The following is a 17,186-nucleotide window of genomic DNA, read 5'->3' as shown; positions in this document are numbered from 1 at the left end:
CACGTGCATCCCCTGTATGCCCAATATCTATACAGGCCATCCTGTGGACATCTCATTGGCTGTCTACACTGGGCTTCTTCCGATTTCGAACGTCCCCTGGATGTCGGAATATCCTGTTTGGACGCTCGTGGGACGTCCTCACGGACACCAATTCTTTTGCGCGGGACCATCCTACGGATGTCCGTAGTAGGTCCCGTGGATTTTGGTGGATGTCCTACGGAGATTTGAACATCCATCTTCGGACATTAGCCAGATGTCCGTCGGACATCTGTGGTCCAAATATATGAAAAGGCAGACCGCCGTCGCCTGCCTGCCTGCAGCATGGAGCCGACGGCCCACGAGAGAGATGTGGGGTGAACTGCGCTTCCTTCGGCTGATCGAACAAAACTGTCTGATCTCTCAAAACGGCGAGAGCAAGCGCGAAGCCTTCTCTCCCCGTAGCTTTTGGCGCGCGCTAGAGAGAAAAGGGAGCGAGGAGTCAATTTGTATTTTTGTTGAAAAGCATTGGTTCCAAAAACGTTCTCCCAGTTACCTTTCTGGGACCAAATGCTATGATTTGTTTTTGTTTCTGCTTAACACCCTCGAAAAAACATTTCTAGAACATTAGTGGGCGCACTTCCCTTTTGCTTCTGTTTCTATGTCCTGCCTCTACGGCCTGGAAATGTTCGATAAATGTTGTACTGGGACAGGGACATTCCATCCTTTCTGGGCGCTCCTGGGGAGGTACGTTGTTTGCTGGGCTAGTTGTTACTCAAACCTCAACGTATGAGTGAGAGTTTGCAAATTAAAAGCGAATGCCTTCATGTATAGCGAGAAATGGCGCCGAAGAATGCGGCGGCGGTGCTGTATTTGGTCCCAAGCGGCCGTGCAGGGCGCTCGCACGTTGCGTTGCGAGCGCTGTAAAAAAAAGCACAACTACGACACCGGTTCGCCGTCCGCAACGTCGCTTATGTGTTTGGATGTGAATACTGTGGTGCCTTCTAGTGGCAGTAAGTTAAAGCGCGTCAACACCGTGCCGGAGAAACTTTTTTATTTTCTGAAATTACTGATGAATATAGCAAGAGAATTACCAGTCCTTTTTTTCGAGGAAAAAAATGATGAATATATAGAAAAATTAAATCGGGCACGAAACTGAAGAGCTGCAGTGTAGTCGTTGCTATTTGGCTATGTACACGACATATATTCATTCTTAACTGCTCAAAAATCGGCAAGTAATCTCAAAAACATGGCCTAGTTGTTACTCAAACCTCAACGTATGAGTGAGAGTTTGCAAATAAAAAACGAATGCCTTCATGTGTAGCGAGAAATGGCGCCGAAGAACGCGGCGGCGGTGCTGTATTTGGTCCGAAGCGGCCGTGCAGGGCGCCGCCATGTTTGTTTACAAGCAAACGCTAACTCTCCGCAACGCTAAAAGGGATTCCGTAAAGTGTTTGCGGACCGGTAAGTGGCGGCGCATGCGCAGACGTCGCTTGCCGGGCCCGGTAAACGGTAACTTAAACACGGTAACGATATGCTATAGCTCTCTATAGGCAGTTTTAGTATAGCGTTTGCGTTTTTTGCGTACGCAACACGCAAGACGGTTGCGTGCGCTAAATCCAAAGCGCGAACGACACTTTTAGATTAGCGTTTGCGGACCGTTCCGCAACAGGGCTCCGTGGACAAACAACACCCAGGTTCAGCCCCGTTCGGGTAAGTACCTAGCGCCACCACACGTCAGAAAAAAAAACTCTGAGGTCGATTTGATCCAAACCAAGCCACGGCAAAGCGCGCGCTTTTTGTTGTCTGCTGTTTCTTTGGCGGATGGTTCCTCAAGCTTCCACGCCATGCCCTCAAGCATCCTGTGCGATCATCGCCTCCTCTCTGTGCTCACATGGGCGGAAATCGACGATCTCATGTTGCTGCATGCGGAGCGATGGCTCCTGAAAGGTGAAATTTCGGTAGACTACTTGGAGTATGAAATGCGGCTCCAACGGGAGTCGGAGCTACTACGATACCGTTCCCGCCACGGACTGCTGGACATAAAAAACATTGAGAAGTCCTTATTCAAGTAGCAGTTTCGATTTGAAAAAGACGACATCACCGAACTTCTATGTGCTCTGATGGTGCCGAACACCGTTACCAGTGCCCAGAATGTCAAGGTGCCCGGCCGCGAAGCACTCTGCCTCACCCTTCGTCGGCTGGCGTACCCCAATCGATGGTGCGACCTAGAGCGCATCTTCGGGAGGCACACTTCGGTCATGTCGAGCATAACGTCGAAAATGCTCAACCACATCACGGCCAACTTCGGGCACCTTTTGAAGGACATAAACAACCATGAATGGCTTTCCCCTCCCACTCTCAGGGAATTCGCTAATGTAAGTCAGTTTTATCACTCCAAAAATTATAAATATTGAAAACGTGTCAATAGTCCCACTCCATGATGTGAGGTCGTACAGTGAGCACATCACATCATGAAGTAGAAACCTTACACCTTAGCAGTGTGAGGTGTGTCACTATGGTGTGGGGGTTGTGCATCAATGCACTGGTGTGCTCTGTCTTTGGGATGAAGCATAAGATCAGTCAGTATGGATCGGTGCATGCAATCTACCTGAGCCCAGAAAATAGTTTATAACACAATTTCTGATTTCATCATGTAGGTTTCGATACCGCGGTGTGCTGTGCTAAAATTGTAAAAGCTCACATTTATGGTTTCTTATGGTCTGAAGCTTCATGTATGCACACAGTTATTGGTTAATCCTTTTTGTTGCTACAGGCGGTCAAAAACAAAGGCGCACCACTATCAAACTGCATTGGATTCATTGATGGCACTGCCCGTGCCATATGCCGTCCCAAAAGGAACCAGCAAGATTGCTTTTCTGGGCACAAAAGAATGCGCTGCGTAAAATACCAATCTTTGATGTGCCCAAATGGTATCGTGTGTCAACTAGATGGGCCTTATCCAGGAAGACGGCATGATGCAGGTAAGGCACTGGGCTAGATTACGCAATTATGGGTGTGTAATCTAGCTGCTGCAACGAGTGTCACAGCCTTGAAACACATGACCTTGAGAACAAAAACATGAAAACTATCATCCTGGAAGTTGCACTTAGCGACAGAGGTGAACCATGTTCCAAAGCCAGAGTATGATTTCAGGAAGACTAAAAGCATCTTTTTACGACTGGTATGTCTGAAGGAACTTTAATGATGACAAACTGTATCGGGAATCATTGAATGAAGCCATGACTCAGTGAAAAAATGTCATTTCACGCTTTGCAGAAGCACCTGAAAAGTGTTAGCTTCATTTGTAATACTCTTAAATTTCAATAATTAAACATCACTTATACCCACAAGTGAAAGTGCCAGCTTTCTACCCTTCATAAGTCTGCTTTTTATGTTTTGCTTTCAGGATACAGGAAACACTAGCAGGTTGTGAACTTGATCATTTATCTGATTTTGTGCATCAGTTGGACACAGGTTCAATATTTATTTATTTATTTATTATTCCTCAAATATCCCTAGGTAGGGGTTTGATATCTCAGGCACAGAGTAACAAAGTAAAGATATAAAAGGATGGAACGCTCACCATGCATCATAGAGGCATGCGTTTCATTGTGATTGTCAATGCTATGGTTTCATAGCATGCTCACATGGCTTTGTCATTGTTTCAATTTTTAAAAATTCGGATGCCTGTACCTCCCCCTCCAAACACACACACACACGTGTGTGTGTGTGCTTGGAGGGGGAGGTACAGGCATCCGAATTAAAAAAAATGAAGCATGTACACACACACATGCACCATACATATTGTTACAAGTTTATTTACAGGGGTGAGTCGACCTGAGCTTGATTCGTTAGCGCAAAATGGCGAGCTTCTTCCACGTCTCTTCACCTCTTCGTCGTCTCTTCAGCGTCATGTGACAATATTCTACCAAAGCTAGAGGCATATTGGGGGAGTAGCTTTTATTTATATACCTAGTTATTCTGGCCTCGCATGTCTCGTCTAGTGTTGAGAGCTAAGGTATTGCAAGGGTGCTATGTGCTTTGACTACATGAATGGCTCCAGTTTTAAGTTTCTGTGCACGTGCTTTTATGTGCGTTTTTGTGTTGCAGGAATACTGGAGGTAAGTGGTGCCTACTGCAAAATTGAAAAGCTTGCCAGCAAGGAGAACTTTGTGATCTACGGAGACCCGGCATATCCGCTGAAACCACTGTTGCTGAAGCCCTACGGGGGGGGGGGGGGGGGGGGCCTTCCTGACACCCGTCAGCAGGCCTTCAACCATAGAATGAGCCAAGTTCGGCTATAGCTGTTGAATGGGGATTTGGGAAGGTCGCCGCAGAATTCGCGTTCTTAGATTAAAAAAAAAACAAAAGCTTCTGAGGCAACAGGTGGCACAGATGTATAAAGCTGGGACTATTCTCAGCAACTGCCACACCTGCCTGTTTGGCAGTCAGGTGTCTTCATACTTTGGCCTGTGCCCTCCATCGCTTAAGACTTACTTGACACCATCTGCTACATAAAATGCCACTTTAACCCCTTCAAGCACCAATTAAACCGGCTGAGAGAACATACAATCATGCCTCGTTAATACAGCCCCCGTTAATATGAACGACATGGATTATGGACAATTTTTCTGGGGACCACACTTTTTTGTGTTCATCCCTAATTAATATGGAAACTCGCTGTGTGGTAAATGAATGGGGGAAATTGCACAGAGCCCATTGGGGCCCACACATTCTTGTCATGTTAATATGCACGGCATTGGTACAGAATATCCAGTAACCAACCCAACGTTTCATTTTTGGCGTTCTGAGCGCAGCACATCACAGCAACATAAAGGAAAAGTGGAAATGGCTGACTGATGGCCTTTTTATTTTCTGATTTCATGTTTTCATCTGGCCACGAGACGCCATCAAGAGCATGCACAAACCCCTAGGCGTGTGAAGTGGCACATTATTTCGAGTATAATGGCAACCAGGATATTACACTTGGAAATCCCAAAACTGTGTCTAATTTCAGCTTCAATGACCACCATGATGCACAGAAGCATACTTTAACCATAGCACGTTTCTTTATTTGCAATTCATTATTACATCAAGGGACTGTTTTGCTCGGGAACCGAAGTGTTCATATTAAAGAGGCACGACTGTAATAAGGTTTACCTTGCATCCGCATAACCTGGACACAGTGCTTGAAGGGGCTAAGTGAATGTGTCTTTTCCTCATCCGCAGCCATACTAATGAAGGTAATGAAAGTACACATCTTGCTCGTGAAATGAAGAGTGGTATAGAATAAAAACATTCATCTTCCATGATTGTCTTTGTGAATTTTATTTTCTTTTTAAGGAAGCATACCAAGATAATACAGAAGAGCCTGCTTGTGCAGGACATTGCGCTTTTACATGGTTGTCATTGTTGACTACAGTTTGTCTAGTTTAGTAAGCAGGCGGTCCACAATGTTTAATACTGCCTGTTGTTGGGCTGCAGATTGACGCCGTTCTTCTGCAAGCTGTTGGAGCAGTTCCTCTTGCACCCTCAGCTGTGCTGCATGCTTGTCTGCTTTTCTGCTTGACTCTGTCTCCTTTAAACGCAGCTCAGTGAGGGTGCGCTCTCTCTCCCATGCCAGCCGGCTCTCCTCTAAAGCCAAGCGTCGCGATTCGATCTTATTGTCATTTTCTTTCATCAGCATATCATGCCTCATCCTCTTTTCCAGAAACTCATAATCTACATCGTCTTTCTTTTACCTGCAGAGGACAATTCACAACACCAGTTAAGCATGCAACTAATGCAAATTGCATCACAGGAACTTCATGCACAAAGCCTAACATTTACAAAGGCAGGTGAAACCACTGTGATTAACATAGCTAGTACACGAGTAACCCTTCGCATATGAGGCTGGTGTGAAATGGAATGCCTCACGAATCAGCACCACTCTCACGGAAAGGTCAGAAGAATGCGGACAAAAGACAGCAAAGAGTACAGCTCGTTTGCTGATATCACTGTTACTTTAAATGTAACGATGCAAATGCTTTTCAGGTCATAGTGGTGATGTCTGCATGCCTCACTGTCTTTCACCTTCACGTCCCTGGTGTAATGGTGTTATTGCTTCTGAACAAAGAAGCAATTACTTTGTTACCCTTCAATATAATGTATGTGATTAAACAAGCTGCGCTTTCTCTTCCCCTTGATTTGTGTTGCAGTTTTGCTTCCAGGGCATTTAGAAACGTGAACTGAGAGAAACTGATCCAAAATCCTTACAAATTTCAGTGTCTCTTTTCGACAATCAATAACGTTCTGCAGAAGCAGAGGCTATATATTGTACTGTCTGAGTAATGCAGTTTCTGTCTCGAAAAGGCAAACAACATTCTTGTTGTCGAGCAAGATTTAGGGCGCAAGTATACATGTATGTGACCAGAATAATAATATTGATATTGGAGATGATAAAATAAAGCTCTTGAGTGGCACACGTCTATGTTATGTAGCATATAATCCTCGCATTGATTACAGTCAACAGTGTATTGCTATACACCTGAGGAGCATGCACGAGTGCTTATTTCAATCAGTATTAAGGGCCGCATGGTGGGGGAACCAGCTTGTGCCAATCACTTTTGTGCAGTCCATCCGTATTCAGCTATTGATGATTTGATTCTGGCAGATCAGGAGATGCTACATTTTTATTGGCACTTTCACTTCGCACAGTAGAGAAATGCAGGTAGTGAAAGATAACTCAGTCATTCATAAAGCTACGCCTCACAGCCCACCACACAGAAATCCAAGCTTCTCTATATTTCACTGCAGTTATGTGAACGCGTACCTACAATGCACCCTCTCGTCTAATAGATATAAGTAACACTTAATCTTAATTTAATTCCGGTATAGCAATAGCAAGTGCTGCAAACCAGAATTAATGAATGACAGCCAAAAATTTGGTGATTTAAAAATGTATTCTTGTTGTGAATTTTATTGTGAGGTGGTTATTTATACTTGTAGTATGTAGTTGTAGTTGTAATGTAACCCTTTGGAGTTTTGGTTTCTGGGAATGTTTATGCTAGGAACCAGCTTGTGCCAATCACTTTTGTGCTACTAATGTGCCAAAAATGTTTCGCGTTGTTCATTTCTGAAAGTACACGTCTTGCAAAAGTATCAAATATGTAGACCTCGCTTACCTCGCTGCAGCTCACTTCAGGAAGCTGGCCGTGAGGAAGTACTGGCTTCACACGAATGCTGGCTTTCATAAGATGCATCAGCAGGCTGCCGATCACTGCTCCCGTCAGCGTCCGTTAAGCTGGCGCAAGAGACAAACTGCTCCAAGGGCCCCTCCTGCTGCAGATTCACGTTTCAATCTTCGTCAATTACGAACAGCTGAACGTGTGACGCTGAGTCACCTTGGCTGCCTGAAGCGGTGTACAAAAATTCAAACACATTAATCAGCGCCGTCATGTAAATTTAACGACTCTGCGGGTGACCTCCCCAGTAAAAAAAAACACCAATGGGTCCAGTTGGAACCAGTTAGACCCAATTGGTCAGCCAGTTGGGCTCATGAATCCAACTGGGTATTCCATTTGGTTTCCCTAGTCCCAGTTGGGCATTTTAATTGGTTCTGTGTTTCCAACTGGATTACCCAACTGGTTTGTGAGGTTCCAATTGGTTTTGGCACATCCAGTTGGATCGCCCAACTGGTACCATTTGAAACCAATTGGGCTCCCACCTGGATCCAAGAAAACCAATTGGAAGCTGATCTCCCAACTGGAAGCTCCAATTGGTTCCAACTGGGCGATCCAATTGGAAAATCTAAGTGTAAGTCAATGATGTCCTTCATTCTGTATGTATATTTAACTGGCTATAAAACAGAACACCAGGCTAATATCTATTTTACAAGAACCTATAGGTTCTTGTAAAATAAATATTAGCAGTTTAATCTTTAATTATTTTCATCATTTCCACCATCACCGCGAGCGTTCTTAAATTAGATAACTTCGCTTAATCTTCACGTGCCACTGGCTTCAGCTAGACAGTCTCATGAGTGGGGTATATAATTGACTGCAAAAGTGTGTTCTGTGGACATACGTTGAGAACTAGTGTTGGTATACAGAGTTTGACTATGCGTGTAATGCATATGCTTGTTGGTCTCGCTCGATTTTCATAACGACGTGTATTCATAATTTCAAAAATGTTGGCAGCAGTCTCGCAGCAGTCATAAAATAAAGACCAATTGATTCCAAAGCTACTCTAATTTTTTTTTTTGCTGACCCGTTCAAACCGTGAGTCGAATAGGTATGCCAATTGAATTCAATTGGTGGGCTATTTGGTCTGGTTGGGTGACCAATTATTTCCAATTGGAAGAACCAGTAGGGCTCAATTGGTCGAGCCCAATAGGTGGCGAAAACACAATTGGTTTTCGACCAATTGGTTTCAACTAGAAATTTTCCAATTGGACCCATTGGTTTTTTTTTTTACTGGTGCATACTTACATGATTGCAATATGCTGTCATCAGTGACATCCAATACGAGGCTGTCCGCGGCAGAATCCCGAGCCCGTGCACCCGAGATGCGCTTTGCTGACGCTGAGGGTTCGGATCTTGCTGTCGAGCAGGAGCTTGCACGACGAGGGGCTCTAATTTTATGCCCACCCTCCGTGCTACGTCTATTACCTCTTGCAACAACTGTTCCCTTTCGCTGTACTGTTCTTCAGTTCCAGACCTGTGTGTCAACCAAGAGAACGCTTTGAAACTTTGCACTCTACACTTTTCGACTATCTTTTCATGCAATCGAAATAACTTACTTGCGCAGGTTCACACGATCGTTGGCCGCGTACTGGCTCAGCAGCAGCTCAGCTCGTTCGCGCACAGCGCGAGCTGTGAACGCCTTCGCAGAATACTCGCTCAGAGTTCTTGCGATTTCGGCCCACTTGAGCGGGTTCGCGAATGGGTTGCATTCGCGAACCTCGCGCAGGAGCTCTATGTCATCCGCCACCGAAAAACGCGTGCGGCTGGCGGCCATGGTCCCAACACGTGTGTGAAACCGAAACTTCTAGCCACACAAAATTGACACAAATGGCCGTTGCCATGACGACAGTGTAAACAGAGTGTTGTTAGGCTTACAGGCTTGAAAATAGACTGCTATCTCAAAATTACCGACAACTTATCATATATAACATTGTGTGCGAGTGAGATAACAAGAAGCGGAAGCGAATGCAATCAATTTACAGCCAGTTGAGCGCCGAATTACGCAACGACGATGTATTTTAGAACCGAAGCGGGCAAGCAGGGTGCCGCCATGTTGCCTCCGCAAAGCCCCGCAAAGACGATACGCAATTTCCAGAAAATTGCGTGCGTACGCTAAACGCTAAGCTTTCTTTAGCGTTCTGCGCATTCGCATTCTACATACGCTATTTTATTGCGTACGCAAAGGTTTTGCGTACGCTATACTAAAACTGCCTTATAGCATATCGTTACCGTGTTTACGTTACCGTTTACCGGGCCCGGCAAGCGACGTCTGCGCATGCGCCGCCACAAGATATTCCATACAACGTGAAGTTTCAGCCTTTAAACATGTGCAGTCCGCTCAATATAGTCCGAAAATCACGGTACGTTTTTCACATCACCAGCGGGGGCATGAACGCCTGGAATCTGTTCGTTGTTTAGACAGTCGCATGCCGATGGGTGGAATCGCTGTAGGGCACAATTTTGCGCGATTGTTGTTCCTGTGTCGTGAGTCATATAGGGAGTTTGCACGAAAGCAGGCGGCGCTATGCATTCTGGGTAGTCCGCCCTTTTGTCGTCCTTGGTAGCAGCCGACGCAGGAAGCGCACGTTGGTTTTTACGCTCGCGTAGTACGTGCGTGCAACAGTGCGGGCGTTATAGTGTACTGTGCTGTTGTGGGCTGCACCAGCAGAACCCAAAGCAAAGCGCAGAAACTGAAGACAGGACAGGCCGACTGCCGGTTCTTCAAGATTCCAAAAATACGCCTGCACGAGTGCGAGAAAGCAAAGCAGCTTTCATATCGACGCCGACGCGAGTGGCTGGCACGTATTAACAGGAGTGAGACTGACGCCAATCCAGACAAGTATAAAGTCTGTGCACTCCACTTCGTTTCAGGTGCGTACAACGATTTCTTGGCTTACTGCGCGTTTGTTTTTTACTTCTGCACCCGCGCTTTACGCTTTGCAAAAGAGGCACCTCGCGTCGCGTCTCTTCGTAGTTTTTCCTAAACATGCGCCTCGAATGTATTTGAAAGTTAGGAACTGCTGCCGAAAGTGATCACTCTTGGTTACACGCGTACATTTATTTTCTAGGTCGGCCGTCTAAACTTTTCGACGATTCCAGCCCCGACTGGACCCCATCGCTGCACCTGGGTTGTGCCTTAAAGAAACCAGATCAGTCGCGCTATCATCGTCGCAAAGCACGATCCCATCGCCAGTTCAGTTCTGCTGGTAAGCCCGCTTGGTTTTCCACACTGAAAAATCGTGTTTGCCGTCAATCCGCATTCCGAGTTTTCTTTTTCTTTTTAGGTGCAGTTGGTGGATCTGCACGCGATGAGCCTGCAACAAGCGAAGGCGCGTCCATGTGCGACGAAGGAACTGAACCGCTGGTTTGCTCTCTAGCTGGTAAGTGCTTGTCAAAGGCGGCAGGCGCAATTAATGAAGCAATGTCTCCTCTTGCAGCTTTTTTATTATTTTAGTGTGCACAAGAATGTGATGCAAATTTCAGTGACAAGATTTATGGCCCGTTTAAATAAAAAATTTTCGATGGTCTTTTCAAACCCTCTGCCAAACAGATACAGCCTGCCAGACAGACTTGGGTGCTGCAGACATCAGGGGCCTGGAGGACCAAATTTCAGGCCTGAGACAACAACTTCAAGCATCTGAAGAGGCTTCATGTTCAACAAGTTTTATTGAAGAGGCACTACATGGCTGTGACGAGAGAGTGGCATTTTACACTGGGCTACCAACATTTGTAATGCTTCATTCATTATTTAAGCTAGTGAAGGACCACATATCTCATTCAAGAAAACATTCCCTGACACAGCTTCAGGAAATGGTACTTTTTTAATGAGAATGAGGCTAGGATGCCAGTACCAGGACTTGGCGTACCGTTTCTGTGTGTCGGTATCAACAGCATCGAGGATCTGCGACAAATGGTTGAATGTATTCTTTCATCGGATCGGACCTCTTGTGCACTGGCCTGACAAAGAACAAGTAATGAAAACAATGCCCGTTGCTTTCGTTGATAACACTGGTGTAAAAGTTAGGGTTATTCTCGATTGCTTTGAGGTTTTCATTGACAGGCCAAGCTCTTACCTCCCTCGGGCAGAAACATGTATTATAAACACCATAACACAGTGAAATTTCTTTTGGGAGTGAGCCCACAAGGAGTTGTGACGTTTTTGTCCAAAGCTTATGGTGGTCGGGCAAGCGACAAATTCATCACGGAGGAATGTGGAGTGCTTGACCTTCTGGAATATTGAGACGTTGTACTTGCCGACAGGGGGTTCCTAATCTCCGAAAGTGTTGGACTGCGCCATGCAACTCTAGCTATTCCTGCCTTTACTAAAGGAAAGAGACAGCTTTCAAGTGAAGACATTGAAAGGACTAGAGAGATTGCAAATGTGCACATACACGTAGAAAGAGTCATTGGAATGGTACGCAACAAGTATACCATACTTAGTGGAAGTCTTCCAGTTGAAGTGCTGAAACTAAACAAGTATGGTGAGTGCCAAATTGACAAAATCGCACGCGTATATTGTGCACTCACCAACCTGTGCAATTCAGCAGTCCCATTTGACTGAGAATGACATTTTCATTGCAGAAGCACATAATCAAAGCAGACTGAACGAGGCGAGGCGTTCAGGGTGCGCCTCAGTCCGCTTGCCAATATTTCAACAAGTGGACTTGTCTGGGTCTGGCTGAGATGAAGACAAGTCCCCTTGTCGAAACATTGGCTAGTGCACCGAGATCCCAACTCAACCCCTGTTTGTTTGCTTTGATTTCGTGCCTCAGTATCCCATTTGAGCTTTTTTCTCTCTTGTCGTCTTGATGGGCTTTGAAAGGCCTCGTCTTTTGTGTGCTAACATTTGAACGGCATGGCAACTAGCCTGCAAGAATGACCTCACAGTATTTGGTTTCTTGTGTGTTCCTTATTTATGTGCTGTTTGATTGTTGCATCTGTATCCATATGGGCAATTATTTTTGAATGTATGTTCATCAGACTTTCTTCTGTACAATGTACACCAAAAACTTCTAAAAAGCACAAGTATCCTGTCATGTAATCATGTCTGTGCTTAGTGATTTTGATTTCCACGATAATATATCTGATCTGAAGGTTGTCATGTGGTGCCTTGCTTCTTTTTCCCTCTTTTTCTGACCCATTCGCATGACAGCTAACACCCTGTTTTTGTTTCCTTAATGGTACTTTGCAATACGTGTAAAACTGTTTTAGGCTGTACTGGTTGTGTCTGCTAGTGAGTGCACGACAATGTACATGTGCTCTAATAAGCAACAAAAATGAAAAAAAATATTTTTTACCTCAGAGCACTTTGGTTCTACATTTACTGTGAACCCATTAGAGCTTGGGTGTTCGTACCATTACATTTGTATTAGGATAAGCATAGCGGTGGTGTCGAAGGGTTAGGTGAGTGGATGGGGTTAGCAAGTTTAACGGGCACAGGACAGGGTTAGAGGGATTCGGGACAGGCCGCTGTCCTACAGTTGATGCAGCTATGCAGATAATATTGGCATACCGTAGCGGTGGCCTAGTGGTTGAGCATCTGCCTCGCATGCGGGAGGTGCGGGGTTCGATCCCCAGTGCCGCCGGGTACCCACTGATGTCACAATGGGTACAAGCTTCCCCTGGCCTGTTGCTCGGCTTAATCGGGGTGAAATGCTTGGGAAATGTGTCTCTGACCCCACCTTGAGAAAACGAAAATACCTTGCGCCACGGAACTATTTGGCCATAGATGCCCTTGTGCCATAAAAATTCACTGTCATCATCATCAAATAATATTGGCATACAAATGCTCAGTGCAAATAAAACTACGAATTGCATGCCTTTATTCACACAACTGCAGCGCTGAGTACTCTTAATGCCAAATGAAATGTGAGCAAGACAACTGCAATGAGTATAGAAAATTGAGAAGATTTATGCAGATTAGCTATTAACATACGTAGACCAGGTGCGTAATCAGGAATTCTTTTCAGGAGTGGCCCAAGGTAATTTTCTAGCTGGAAGGGGGGGAGAGGGGCCTCAGGCCTCCCCTTAGATACGTGCCTGCAGTAGACTCATTCAGTCGTCAAGGTACAAGGGATTTGTGTTTAGTTATCATAAGTTTGCCTTGATGTGGTCCGACTAAATTATATTTGCTTTGTGGATATCTGCATACAAATAATATCCGAGACGTTTTTTTTTTCTATGCACACAAAGGTGTAAGCATACGACTGGATGGACGGCACATATTTATTCAACTAGCAGTCTCCAACTGGTTGCATGCTTGAAAAAAAAAGTTATTGATGCATGTTCTCTAGGAAAGTTAGATCAAGATCAGTGTAAAATACGAGAATTTCTTGTTGGGCTAACTGGCAGTTGATCATTGTACTTTAAAGGTGCCAAAACCACACACACAGGAGCGAAGAGAACGGGAGGCGCTCTGTCCCATTCTCTTCTTTCGTGTGTGTGTGGTTTTGGCGCCTTTAAAGTACAATGATCAATGTAACAGTTCGAAAGTTGACCTGTCAACCCATTTAAGAAAAGTGCTTAGTTTAAAAAGGAACTAGATGACTAGACAAGTATATTGTGAGACTGTGGACGAAGCGAGCTTTTATTGCCACTCGCAAGTATGGCGGCCACTCCTCCAAAGATGCGAGATGATGAATATTTACAGATGAAGACGAGGGTCGCGCACTGTGCTTACACTTTCTCCCCCGACGGACGAAAGCGACCAGCCAGGGTGCACGTTGGAGCGAAATAGGGCGAAGGGCTTTAAGCGTGACACGTGAACAATCTCTACACCGCAACAACGTCGGTCATTGGCAGGATGGACAGGAGCAACGCGATAGTTTACGGAGGACTTTTGTTCGAGTACAGTGTACAGACCAATAAAGCGGCTGAGAAATTTTTCGCACAAGCCGGGGGTACACACGGGAGTCCGCAGCAACACTTCATCACCAGGGAAGAAAAACACTGCACGGTGTTTAAAGTCATAGGTGGTGTACCGGGAGGCTTGGCAGGCGTCAGTGTTCAGGCGGGCAATGGTGCGACAGTAGGCAAGACGGGAAGTAAATTCGTCATAGGAGAGTCCAGAAGGGGTTGTGGGGGCAGAGAAGAAAGGTGCTTCGAGAGTGAAGGTAGGGGGGCGACCGAACACAAGAAAAAACGGTGAGAAGCTGGTTGTTAGTTGCATGGCAGTATTGTAGGCGAAGGTTACAAAGGGGAGCATGGCGTCCCAGTTGGTGTGGTCGGGGTGGATATACATGGACAGCATATCTGACAGGGTGCGATGAAACCGTTCGATGAGCCCATTGGTCTGGGGGGGGGGGATAGGCTGAAGTTGTTTTATGGGCGGTCCTAGAAGCGTGAAGAACTGCGGCAAGGACATTGGAGAGGAATGATTTGCCGCGGTCACTGATAAGGACACGTGGGGCTCCATGGCGCGGAAGTATGGCGTTGAGGCAGAGCCAGACGAAACAGGGGCTGTTTCAGCGTACCGGGTTAAGTGATCGACGGCTGTGACGATCCAACGGTTGCCCAATGGGGTTAGTGGCAAGGGACCATAGAGGTCAATCCCAACGAGTTTGAAGGGTGAGAAAGGACAGGGATGAGGTTGTAGAAGGCCCGTAGGAGGAGACATGGAGCGTTTCCGGCGTTGGCAAGGGATGCAAGATGCAATATATTTGGCGACAGAGGTTGAGAGACCAGGCCAAAAGAAACGGCGCTTTATACGGTCATACGTTTTCTCGAATCCTAAGTGGCCAGCCACAGGGTCGTCATGAAGCGCCTGCAAAACTACGATGTCGTCCAGGTAGCAGAGACAAGTTTTCCATTTCAGCCCACGTAGTACGGTGTCAATCATGCGTTCGAACGTGGCCGGAGCATTGCACAAGCCGAACGGCATAACGTTAAATTCATATAAGCCATCTGGTGTGGCAAAAGCTGTCTTCTCTTTGTCCTCTTCATGGATGCGAATTTGCCAGTAGTGGGATCTTAGGTCAAGACTAGAGAAAAATTGAGCACCTTGGAGACAGTCGAGGGCGTTGTCAATCCTAGGAAGTGGATAAACATCCTTTCGAGTGATCTTATTGAGGGCGCGATAGTCGACACAAAAGCGTACCGAACCATCCTTCTTTTGTACCAGCACTACTGGCGAGGACCAAGGACTTGAAGAAGGGCATATGATGTGGCGTCACTGCGATGTTGGTCGACGGTTTCCATCTTCGGAGATGGTCCGACCAGGTGACAACCGGAACGTATCTGCAGTGTTGCGACGGAGAGGACGCCGGATCGAGAGCAGCCTCCACCACTTGTGAGACTATGGACGAAGCGAGCTTTTATTGCCACTCGCAAGTATGGCGGCCACTTCTCCGAAGACGAAGATGCGAGATGATGATGAATCTTTACAGATGAAGACGAGGGTCCCGCACTGTGCTTACAATATTCTTATTGCATAAATACCGCAGTTCAACATTACACAATGGCACTGTTTAACACCATTTTGATGGCTTGGCTAAAACAACCTCACGGCGAGGACAGCATTTGAGCTCTACACAAGTGAGATGATTTGAACAACACATGATGACACATTGTATGACATATTCACACATCTATTTTGAATTCTTGATTGCTGATATTGAGCACACAGTCTCTATCCCAGCTGTGGCCGCTGCATTTTGCCTGCATGCAAGAGGTACAGTGTGATATCAGTGCATGTTAGAGAACTTCAAGTGGTTGAAATTTACCCAGAGTTTTTCGCTTCAGTGTCCCTCGGCTTGAGTCATGTCGGGACGTTAAATTTCACAGACCAAGCCAAATTTTCACTTTCAGTGCCAGCATCACCTATCCGTCTATAATCATAAGCACATGTCATCACTTTTTGCACAGTGCACAAAACCATTCTTTTGCTTTTGGAGTCTTCTTCAACCCCACACATTTAAAGTGATACCACCCTACTTGGCAGTTAAGCCCATCGCAAGCAACCATTCTTCCTTTTTTCTGGTTCTTTACAAGAGCAGAATTCATTGCTTTTATTGTCAGTAGAAACAGACTGGCTGCGATCTTCCTGCATGGTGGCAGCTAGGGCTGCATTAAGTTGGTGTGCATCTGCAGGTTGATTTTCCTGGCCTCTGGTAAACCAGCGGCTAACAAGCTCTGGCAGCATAACTTTGCAGAAAAATGTTTTTACCACTCCAAGAAACTTTGCCATAAAGGAGTGGTCCACTTGCACCCTCTCAACACTAATTTCATTATTCCTCCATAAAACAAAATCACAATAGTTGCGCTGCCACACAAATAACTGGGTTTGTATCTGGCAGTAGTAGCGATGGCTTCTGTTTAGTCGAAGTGATCCCTCATTTTCAACAAGAAAGCCCTTCACTTGCAAAAGGTCAGACAACTTTCCATCACGAACAGACCACGGGCATTTCACCTCTACGAGACCTTTGCCGCAGCATCGGCACTCGGTGAGCATATCAGGCGTTGCAGCAAGAAATACATGTTTGCTGGAAACCAGCAGCCCTGCCTCTTCAAACATGACATCATCATGAGTCGTACTGCTAAGCAGTTTGTATGCTCTCAGGGCATTCGGCTCATTATCTCTTTCATAACGGACTGCCGGAGACGAAAACCTGTTGTCATGTGGGTAGCAAAGCCGCTTCACAAGGCTGATAGATGGCTTGTCAATCTGCGTGTGGCAAACGTCATAAAGAGTTGATGCAGTTATGCGACCTGCTCTGTAAGAATACCATTTGGTGCTGAGGCTTTGTTTCCTTGTCTTCTCTTCTATGCTGGACACAGCTTTTTCGTGTACTTGCAATGTAGCATAAATTTTGCTGCAGTGAACCAACAGTTGATCATACGTTAGTCCAACCGTACTTCTGTCATACAGCAGACGCAGATCTGCACCCTTGCAGCTTCGTACTGCAAGCACATACAGGTCACTGTACCGCGGATTTGTACTGGCCACAGCCGGTCGATGCCCCGTCTCGATCACTGAGGCAAAGAATT

General features: G+C 45.9%; 1 protein-coding gene and 1 pseudogene across 1 annotated transcript; both read left to right on the top strand.

Annotated features, from left to right (window-relative positions):
• The first annotated feature begins 1,823 nt into the window (after positions 1–1,823).
• On the top strand, positions 1,824–4,497 carry LOC144113731 (uncharacterized; annotated as a pseudogene).
• Positions 4,498–8,974: 4,477 nt separating this feature from the next.
• On the top strand, positions 8,975–11,050 carry LOC144113725 (uncharacterized). Its single transcript, XM_077647010.1, has 5 exons — positions 8,975–8,987; positions 9,810–10,073; positions 10,271–10,408; positions 10,487–10,582; positions 10,753–11,050. Exons 1-5 carry the CDS (start codon positions 8,975–8,977, stop codon positions 11,025–11,027), a joined length of 786 nt encoding a protein of 261 aa, XP_077503136.1. The 3' UTR covers positions 11,028–11,050.
• The last annotated feature ends 6,136 nt before the right edge of the window (positions 11,051–17,186 follow it).

This window comes from Amblyomma americanum, chromosome 1 (genome assembly GCF_052857255.1).
Source record: "Amblyomma americanum isolate KBUSLIRL-KWMA chromosome 1, ASM5285725v1, whole genome shotgun sequence".
Lineage (NCBI taxonomy): Eukaryota > Metazoa > Arthropoda > Arachnida > Ixodida > Ixodidae > Amblyomma > Amblyomma americanum.
The sequence above is the reverse complement of the archived record's forward strand: the minus strand, read 5'-3'. Positions and strand labels throughout refer to the sequence as shown.

Bases quoted from the DNA above. Each gene is read 5' to 3' on its own strand.
- LOC144113725 (XM_077647010.1), top strand. The intron at 10,074-10,270 runs GTGCGTACAACG...TTTATTTTCTAG, and splicing joins TGCACTCCACTTCGTTTCAG to GTCGGCCGTCTAAACTTTTC. The intron at 10,409-10,486 runs GTAAGCCCGCTT...TTTTCTTTTTAG, and splicing joins TCGCCAGTTCAGTTCTGCTG to GTGCAGTTGGTGGATCTGCA.